The sequence below is a fragment of the Lineus longissimus genome, chromosome 17 (genome assembly GCF_910592395.1).
Source record: "Lineus longissimus chromosome 17, tnLinLong1.2, whole genome shotgun sequence".
NCBI lineage: Eukaryota > Metazoa > Nemertea > Pilidiophora > Heteronemertea > Lineidae > Lineus > Lineus longissimus.
In genome coordinates this window covers 10,624,172-10,634,489 of record NC_088324.1, presented here as the reverse complement: position 1 = coordinate 10,634,489, position 10,318 = coordinate 10,624,172, and the positions used below count along the sequence as shown (strand labels likewise).

The following is a 10,318-nucleotide window of genomic DNA, read 5'->3' as shown; positions in this document are numbered from 1 at the left end:
TCTTAAGCTTGATCTGGCTCCAGCTCTCGTCTACAGGAGGTGTTCCAGGCCCCTGTGACAAGTGTCTCCCAGCATCCTTGCAAAGTGATGGTTTCTCCAGGCCCCTGTGACAAGTGTTTCCCACCATCCTTGCAAAGTGATGGTTTCTCCAGGCCCCTGTGACAAGAGTCTCCCACCATCCTTGCAAAGTGATGGTTTCTCCAGGCCCCTGTGACAAGTGTCTCCCACCATCCTTGCAAAGTGATGGTTTCTCCAGGCCCCTGTGACAAGTGTCTCTCAGCATCTCTACAAAGTGACGGTGTCTCCAGGCCCCTGTGACAAGAGTCTCCCACCATCCCTGCAAAGTGATGGTTTCTCCAGGCCCCCGTGACAAGTGTCTTCCACCATCCCTGCAAAGTGATGGTTTCTCCAGGCCCCCGTGACAAGTGTCTCCCACCATCCCTGCAAAGTGATGGTTTCTCCAGGCCCCCGTGACAAGTGTCTTCCACCATCCTTGCAAAGTGATGGTTTCTCCAGGCCCCCGTGACAAGTGTTTCCCACCATCCTTGCAAAGTGATGGTTTCTCCAGGCCCCTGTGACAAGAGTCTCCCACCATCCCTGCAAAGTGAAGGTTTCTCCAGGCCCCAGTGACAAGTGTCTCAAAGCATCCTTGCAAAGTGATGGTTTCTCCAGGCCCCTGTGACAAGAGTCTCCCACCATCCTTGCAAAGTGATGGTTTCTCCAGGCCCCTGTGACAAGAGTCTCCCACCATCCCTGCAAAGTGAAGGTTTCTCCAGGCCCCAGTGACAAGTGTCTCAAAGCATCCTTGCAAAGTGAAGGTTTCTCCAGGCCCCTGCGACAAGTGTCTCAAAGCATCCTTGCAAAGTGATGGTTTCTCCAGGCCCCTGTGACAAGTGTCTCAAAGCATCCTTGCAAAGTGATGGTTTCTCCAGGCCCCTGTGACAAGTGTCTCAAAGCATCCTTGCAAAGTGATGGTTTCTCCAGGCCCCTGCGACAAGTGTCTCAAAGCATCCTTGCAAAGTGATGGTTTCTCCAGGCCCCTGTGACAAGTGTCTCAAAGCATCCTTGCAAAGTGATGGTTTCTCCAGGCCCCTGCGACAAGTGTCTCAAAGCATCCTTGCAAAGTGATGGTTTCTCCAGGCCCCTGTGACAAGAGTCTCCCACCATCCCTGCAAAGTGAAGGTTTCTCCAGGCCCCAGTGACAAGTGTCTCAAAGCATCCTTGCAAAGTGATGGTTTCTCCAGGCCCCTGTGACAAGTGTCTCAAAGCATCCTTGCAAAGTGATGGTTTCTCCAGGCCCCTGTGACAAGTGTCTCAAAGCATCCTTGCAAAGTGATGGTTTCTCCAGGCCCCTGCGACAAGTGTCTCAAAGCATCCTTGCAAAGTGATGGTTTCTCCAGGCCCCTGCGACAAGTGTCTCAAAGCATCCTTGCAAAGTGATGGTTTCTCCAGGCCCCTGCGACAAGTGTCTCAAAGCATCCTTGCAAAGTGATGGTTTCTCCAGGCCCCTGCGACAAGTGTCTCAAAGCATCCTTGCAAAGTGATGGTTTCTCCAGGCCCCTGCGACAAGTGTCTCAAAGCATCCTTGCAAAGTGATGGTTTCTCCATGCCCGTGGGACAAGTGTCTCCCAGAATCCTTGCAAAGTGATGGTTTCTCCAGGCCCCTGGGACAACCAAGCCCATCGATATTGAAACCACGCTGAAAAAGGACACAAACCATTTGAATGATCATGAACTTTTGGCCATTACGCATGAAATTCTAATACTCTGACATCTGGAAGCATTCACATTTTTGTTGACTTGCTCTCGATATCTCATCATAGCAGGGTAACTGTGGCGGCTACCTGATGTTGTTGGGCAGCCAGTTTGAAACTCTTTTTCACTCTCGGTGGCAGACTTTAAATGCACTGTCGTACTGGTACCAACTGTTGGCTGTCCTTGGCAAACCCCAAATTTGAGTCCCTCTGTCGTCTCCTTTCACTGTCAGTCACAAGTCCAAAGGTGATATCAGCAGTTCTCACTGCGCCTTAGATCACAGGCGAGGAATTGTTACACTGCAGACTTACAGCAGAATTAACCTGTCGCTAAACAAACAGACTTGTAACTTCATGCCTAGGAAGAACATCTTTTTTGATGCACTCTGTCTGCAAATACTTACCCATTTCAATGCAAACTGCTTCGTCTTTCTGATGAAGTAGGGTGCTGGGTCTCTCTTGGACAGTCTCTTTGACAACCATGCCTTTGAAGGACATCCTCTGTGACAATCTTGCCTCTGCTCTGATCTTGTAACCAGGCTGAAAAAGAACTCAAGCCATTAAATTTATGATTTGTAGGCTATTACTGCATGCAACATTCTTTGATATCATGCCAAGTGCACATCCTTTGATTGACTAATTCTCGATATGGCCACCTTGAGCATGTGGCAAGACATTATGTAATCACCTGTTTCACAATCACCCGTGTTGTCTTGCCATTAGTATGGATTTGAGCCCCATTGATAAAACATTTCGATGCAGCGCTTGGCTAGCCATTAAACCAAATCTGGCTGGCCCACTCTTGGGTTACCCAATGAACTTGACTTCCTTTGAAGTTGTCTATTGCATAATCAAATATCATGCACATTCCACACCAACCTTCCATTCTAAGTCGGGTTCTCCTTAGCAATGGCATTTCCAGTTAGAATGATGCTGCAGTCAGTCAATCCCAGCCAATTTCATGGTCTTGGTGAATGTTGAACGACCTTGGCTTGTTTCCCAGTAGGATAAGGATGTGAAACCAGTGCTCAGATGCCAGGTGGAGGGGCTGAAAAGGAAAAGCTAATAATTGAAAAGGGAACCACAGCTCGGGTTTGACTGGCAAAAAGTGCTACACAAGAAATTAAAAATTCCAGAGGTCCTATCATACCATGAATATGGGTGTATGATAGTAACTCTGGAATTTGTTAACCTCTTATAATCGACATGTTTTGCAGCAAATCCATGCGGGGGGGGGGGGGGGATCAGGGGCAACTGCTGAGTGTCATTTTTATCATCAAAACCATTGTTAACAAGTACTTCAGCAAAGGTAAAAAAATATATTGTTGTTTTGTCGACCTTAAAAAGGCATTCGACAGTGTTTGGCATAGTCGATAGTGGTTTATTCTATAAAATGATGAACGTCAATATTTCTGGCAACTTCCTTAATTATATAAAAAACTTTTATGGTTCTATGTCAAGTTGTATCAAATTCCCTTCAGGGGCACTAATTAATAAGTCATTGTGGTCTTATTTTAATTACCATATACATGTAACTTTCTTTTAAAAATATTTTTGTATGTGTTGTATTTGTATATATGTACTGCCATCATACTGTCTTATCCTTTGATAGTTGTGCAATAAATTGAATTGAATTGAATTGTCATGCAGATTTGGGCCTTTTTTCTTTCAGAACAAAAAGCAGTGTTCTGTCTCTCCAAGAGAGCCTATTGCCCAAGGAATTAAATACGGCCCCGGAAAATGTCCAAGAAATCATCATTACAGTTGCTGTGCATCACAGAGTGCATCGACCATGTGAAACAATGTATTCAACTATATGTATTCGCCAACACCGCGTCGTTCAAGTTTCTTTTTCAAAATTCCTTTCTTTGCACAAATATTTTTTGACGATATGTTATTCTCTAAATGTAGAATTATTCATAGAATCTAAAGATTAGACTTATTGGTGCTAATTCGCAAGGATGATGAAGGATTACATATGTTTTTCACGACTGATTTTTTTCTCTGAGCAGAGAAGCCATTTTGCGCAATGAAAAGTTTTGCGCAAAACAACGCGCCGACTTCTCAGAACGAAATATTGTGATTATTTTGATTAAAATCAATATCAATGGTATCCATTATGATCACGAGATCATAAAGAAGAAATTGGACATAAGACTGCTGTTACCTACCAACACAAAAGCGGTCTTACGGGACAAAATAATATCACGAAATGTCAAAAGTTTATCATGTGCTTGTCGTCTGCGCGCACGTGCTCGGATGCAGTGGTTACGTCATGGTTGAATGGTTCCATTTTTTTGGTGGGGTAGTGGGTCAACAAACCAACTTAAAAATGTGTTTTCTGCTTTAAAGAACCCATTTATATCCTTAAACTGCTGACTATATCTCGAACTTTATAATGGCATTTAAAAAGCTGCATTGCCCCGTTTTTAGTGTGACACGGTGAGATTTTTCCACCATGATCCCGCACCCCCTTGGGCGATTCCATTTTCTCAGCACTGGGAGTATTCTCCAAGCGTCGCCAATGGTGATCGTCGTTGCCTTGCGTCGTTGCCAAATCTCACCCGACGGACTGTGTGAGAAATTCAACGGGTGTATGTAATTTTCGACATTACGGACCGAAGACCCAAATGCCAAGCAAATACTACCACCCGCAGACATCCTGTGAAAATTAGGGGTTAATGTTGGCTTCTCCAGTCCTGTGTGTGTTCAGGGCCAGAGAAGCGAATATTAACCCCTGGTCATAGAGAAGAAAATGGACATAAGACTGTTGTTACCAACCAAGTCCCAAATAAGTATCAGAAGGAAAAACCTGCTACAGACTAAAAAGCCCGCCTAATGCAGTAAAATATATATTTGTATGTATGTATGGAGACCGGGAGATTGCACTGGGAGAGCTGTAAAAACGGCCACGGGCCGTCTCGCCGTTTCACCCGGGGGTGAAAATATAAGCGTACCAGGTGGCGGGGGTCATGGTGGGTGGAATGGTGGTGGTCGTCACTTTTGTATTGACAATAGGGATTTCACAGCTTTTGTCAGAAGCCTCTGTTTTCAGGCAACACTTACAGGCATTGATGTCCGTAAAACCATTGTTTTCAAAAAGAACTATATTCCATATTGCGGATTAATACAGTGCGGAGCAGTGTACACCAGAGTCAGTATTATTCTCCTTCCTAAGCTCGGTAATTGAAGTGTTGCACTGAAGTTCAGGATGGATTCAAGATGGTGGTCATGGTTGGGGTTCTTTTGATTTTCATCATGAAAATACCGAATTAAGTCATGTTCTAGATCAAAAGAGTTCAAAATTAATGCTTCTTGTGAAAGATTATGTTTGGTAGGTTATATAAACGAAATATTAGGAGGGTTGCGTGGCTTGTTTTTGAGATATGTTAATTGGTATGACTGAAAACCCCATTTTTTTCACGCTCACTCCACTTCTCATAATGACAGTGTTGCTTTTTTCTTCACTTACAAAGGATAGTCCTGGTCCTGGACAGTATGCATTGTATAGACTATCTAGTCAACAGGTGGTATGACCTGTAAAAAGTGTAGTTAGGACCAATCAAGTCTCAAGATGAAAAATGCATTTCTAATCCAAGACCAAGTCGATGATTAACGATAGAGTTCATGGACTACACTGAATTAAATTCCAGGGGTCTCACAGTTGATCGGTATACAGATAAAGGAAGGGACCATTTGTTGCAACTCCTGAAATTGTATCCAGACAAGTGCTTCCTTGACCTTGACCTTCCCTTGATGATGGCCACTCCGGAGACGCTAAGTTCATTGTTTGAAGCCATCAAGATTGGCGACCATGCTGCTTTGGAAACATTGCTGATTGCCCGCCCTTCCTGGGTTGGGCGGACTCTGACAGGCTGCACACTTCTTGAAGCTGCTGTCCACTGTCATGCTGGATCTCTTGAAATAATTGAAATTCTTCTGAAGTAAGAATCAAAATTTTTTTTGCTCTCAGATGTTTTAGTATTAGTAAAAGACTTGTTCCATCTCAATCTTTCTGCATGCTTCAATTTTAATAAAAAAGCATTATTCATAAACATTGTAGGGAGCAGCAAGCAAAAATTTTAAAAAATCCAATTCTATTGCAGGATCATGATGAAGTAATTATGATGAATTGGGAGCATTTCAGAAGTAATGGCTAATACACCGTCATTATGCTTCTGAATACGAAGTGTTGTGAAACACAGTTGACTAAGTTTGTATTTCTCTTACAGGTCTGGTGCTAATGTGAATCAGCTGAGTGTTTGTTTTGATGTGATGGATGGATCGGAAACTCCTCTGATTGCTGCGGCTAGGAAAGTGTGCGTACCGTAAGATGAGAACTGAAGAGAAACATGCACCCTCTGTTTATTTGGGGTGTCCCCAAAATGCACATTCTAACTTTCCAACTTAATTCAACTTAAGTTCTCAAGCCTGATCATCCTAAACAGCACCCACCATCCTCTAGTAAGTTTTAAGGCAATCAAATAATGAGATTCTCACAGTGTACTCAGCATAGCCAGTGGATTACCTTGCTAAAAAAAGTTGAAAACATTACATACTGGTTCACTGCTGACTTCTGATGCATTCTTTTGGCATATACTCCATGTTCAATATCATGTGTACTGAGGTCATGACACTGAAATGAACATTGTACCCACCATTACAACTTTTTAAAAAACCATACCGTTTCTATTGCCATTTCAGATGCAGAAAAGAATTAGTTGTTCGTCTCGTAGAAGCCGGTGCTCGTGTGAATGCAATCGATGGTGTTGCACAACTCTCTGCCCTGTCATACACTTGCATTGTTCCTCCAAATGATAAACAAGCTGTTGAAGCATTAGGCATAGCAAGAGTATTGCTGGAGAATGGTGCTGAGGTATGTGCGGCCCAACAAAATCTCATCAAATATGTAATTCATTGACAGAAACACCCAAATTATATTGGTAAAAATACTTGTTTCCAGTTGGTCCCTGGTTCTAACTTGACCAAGATTATGATTAGGTACCAGCAAATATTTTGTGTGAATCAATATACAATGTACCTGGCTTGTTAGATAACAAAAGATAGTCGTGACCTCTGCATGAACAAGCACTGACCTGGTTTAGTTTCCGCCCAACATGTCGTGATTTTTTTGGCTTAGCTCGTCAACTGACAATTCTAGTGAAATTATTTTCTTTAATTACAGGTGAATGGTGCACCTGGAGAGCGGACCCCGCCGCTTCATCTCGCAGTCGGTCGTGCTGACAATCTTGCAATGGTCAAGCTTCTCATATCACAAGGAGCAGATGTAAGTGTATGCAAAAAGAGTACATTGTAATAGCTGCAAATATTTCCCAGTTTACAGCTGTCATAAGCTACTAATAATATTGAGCGCATGAATCATTTTACATGACCTTTCCTGCATGTTAGTAAGTTCCCCTACGAAGATCTGCACATTCTTTTTGAGATCATATTTTTTTCAGTAGCTTTCCAGTGAAGTTGCATCTTAGATTAGTTTTCCTTTATCCACCAGGTGAATGCCCTGGATGCAGACTATCGAGTTCCCCTCCACGGAGTAAAGGATTTCAACATTGCCGAGGTCCTGGTGACAAACGGTGCCTGCCTTATGCCAGAGACACGTCATTGGTTACACCCGCTCGAAGAAATATTAGCATCATGTGACAACACGTTGGCTCCACATCGGATGAGGATCGTAAAATTGATGATTTCCCATGGTGCTAGTTTAAATGTCAAAGTTATCCCTGAAGTCTGCTGGTTTCCTTATATTGAAAATATTGAACTGTTCGTGAGTTCTGGTGCCCTTCAGCTTCATCCACCTTGGAGGTGCAGAGGAGTTGCCGGCCCTGCTACGGAGCGGTCAGAAGAGCGTAGCTCGCATTTCAGGCGGCGCATATCGAATGAGTTCACGCGCCAAGTTCGACGCTTCCCTAACCCGTTTTGGGACATCGATAAACTGTTGCCTGGCTTGTCAAAGGATAAATGTGAATATCTGCTGGAAGAAAAGTCGAACCCAACAAACTTGCGACGTCTGTGTATTAATGAAGTTCGGCATTGGCTGTGTTTAAAAAGTGAAGGCAGGAGTATAATGGACTTTATTTACACGCTTCCTGGCCCGAGGAACCTTCAAGACATGGTAGCACTAAAAGATGTCTGTGCGGATGTTGATGCCGATCAGTGATATTTTAGTAAGTAGGTCAAATTGCCAAGTGCTTGCATGATATTTAAATCATTTCTACATAAGTCTAGAATTTTTTTTTGGCATGGTTTTCTGAATAACAAACTAATCTGAATGAATATTCCTTTGCTGGGGTACATTGTTACTGGTGCTTTGACAGGTTTTTGTTGCAAAATGAGTTATATCCATTTTTGCCATTTTAAGAAAAGTGGCTTCAAAGTTTGGTACTTTTACTCAGTAAAACTTTTAGTGAAAAAAACAAATTTTTTTAGACTAGTCAAGATATCATGATATTTTTTTTGTTGCCATGGTTGCTGGTCACCATAATCTGTTCCTGTCATGATATCAACTTTTCAGAATAAAAAATTAAAATTATAGCCATGCTAACTGGTCAAGATCTGCATACACGGGTTTATCCTGGCTACTGAACAGGACCAATGTTAACCTTACATTCACTGTTTCAGGTCAACCAGATGGATTACATGGAGCAGGTCGCCCTTCACAAGGTCATCTCTCCCGACGTTGCTACCTACCTCATCCAGAATGGTGCGATTCTTCTGCCGCAGTCACGCTACTGGCTCCATCCCGTTGAAGCCATCATTGCTTCAAAAGACAAACGTCTCTTCTACGTACGCCTGGAACTAGTCCGATTAATGATACAACACGGTGTCCAATTGAACGTTAAAATGATACCGGAACCATGCCGTTGGTTTTATCAGTACTATCCGCATTGGTTGATAAAATATGGTGCCATGCAGCTTCACGGACCTTGGTATCCACGTGGTGAGGTTGAATCAGCCACAGAGCGTGGTTGGTACAAAATTGCGCAATACGCACGTGATTTTGTTCCAGGTATGGCAGATGATAAAGATTCAATATGTAAGCGATTCTTCTGGGATTTTCGGGATATAAATGAGCGGTTTATTGCTGACGATACCAAGGCTTGGATTGAAGATTTGCATCAACAGCCACCTCGGCTGCAGGATATGTGTACGGCCTCGATTCGTCACGTCTTGTTAAAAAATAGTGCTGGGCGGAGTATAGTTCCTGCCATTGATTCGATGGCACTACCGTATAAACTACGACATCTTGTCGTGAGGGCACCACCGAAATAACTTTCTGCCCGAACAATCCAAGTGAATCGCACTCACGGTGTGGCATTTTGACCAATAACAAATTGCCAGTGCAAGTCTAACATGTTTTGGACTCATTAACTTGGACTCAGATTTTGCTTTCCCCATTCTTTCTATTAATGGAAAATATGGCACCTTCTTGCAGTAGCATATTGAAGTGTCATTGCTGAGAACACTGCAATCTCTGACCAATTTTTTGTATTTGAGAAATTCAGAGTGGTAAAAGAGAGAACATTTTCATAACTGTCAAGATGTATATTTATAATGACCTGTACTGTTCTTCAGGCTTGGTTGTGTTATATAGCTATCAAATGAAACTAGTCTGCATTTATATGTTTACATGAATGCCATTAAAAAAATTTGTGTGGTGCTATTAGAGACAGAAAGTTAGTGTTGAAAATGTCACTACATGTATGTTAACAAAGATTGGATAGCACAGGGCCTTGTTGTTTGGTGCTAAAACGTGTCAGCAAATAATCAATGTGTCAATCATGTTCTGAAATGCTAAAATTGATATGTTAACATGGTTACTTGGTTACTCATCAAGATATGAAAATTTTTGTTACCATGGTTGCCAGAAGTATGTATACAGTTTAAATCATGTTTACATGTAGAAATGTAAACGGTTAACATCCAATCATGTTCAGAAATATCAAACCTATTAGGTTGCCATGTGGTATTCACTGGTGAAGATATCAATCATGTTTAGGATTACTGGTACTAAACTAGGTCAGTGAGCATGGTGGAATACCACTGTCAATAGATCTAGTAAAGTAGTATGTACATGTGTAGAATTGTCCTGAAGCTCAGGCTACTCGGGTCACAATAGATTCTAGCACAGCAAAAATGTAAATGTCTTACATACATGTAGAAGAATGACAATGTAATCAGTTGGTGCCTATTCCTATTGCAAAAAGATTTATATAATAAACTATTCATTGTTGATATCAGTTTCTGTTTATTCTAATTTCGCTGACCTCGATCTCATGATCTGAATATATCTAACTGTCTTTGCACTGAATTCTATAATTTCTCAAAAATTGATTAAATGACATCAATTTGGTGCAAAGAGACTAAGATGTCTTCAGGTCAAGGGAGTAGGTGTAACGAGTTCCCTTGATGTCAACCTAATCACCCTGGACAGAAGTCATGGCTGGCTTTAGGATGGACAAAGAAGACAGTCATGGGAACAACTGTTGACTGATTTAGTACACCCAGGACTGAAGGACATAAGGAGAAGATGCACTTCACAAAAA

General features: G+C 42.2%; 1 protein-coding gene across 2 annotated transcripts; it reads left to right on the top strand.

Moving 5' to 3' along the window:
* The first annotated feature begins 4,975 nt into the window (after positions 1-4,975).
* Positions 4,976-10,007, top strand: LOC135501584 (poly [ADP-ribose] polymerase tankyrase-like). Of its 2 annotated transcripts, XM_064793759.1 has the most exons (7): positions 4,976-5,088; positions 5,408-5,698; positions 5,987-6,073; positions 6,459-6,630; positions 6,940-7,041; positions 7,267-7,939; positions 8,394-8,533. In XM_064793759.1, the coding sequence occupies exons 1-6, from the start codon at positions 5,063-5,065 to the stop codon at positions 7,930-7,932; spliced, it is 1,344 nt and encodes a 447-aa protein (XP_064649829.1). In that variant the 5' UTR covers positions 4,976-5,062; the 3' UTR covers positions 7,933-7,939; positions 8,394-8,533. The 2 variants fall into 2 exon arrangements, with proteins under 2 accessions (XP_064649829.1, XP_064649830.1); XM_064793760.1 differs by lacking the exon at positions 7,267-7,939 and having other exon boundaries at positions 8,394-10,007.
* Positions 10,008-10,318: the final 311 nt, after the last annotated feature.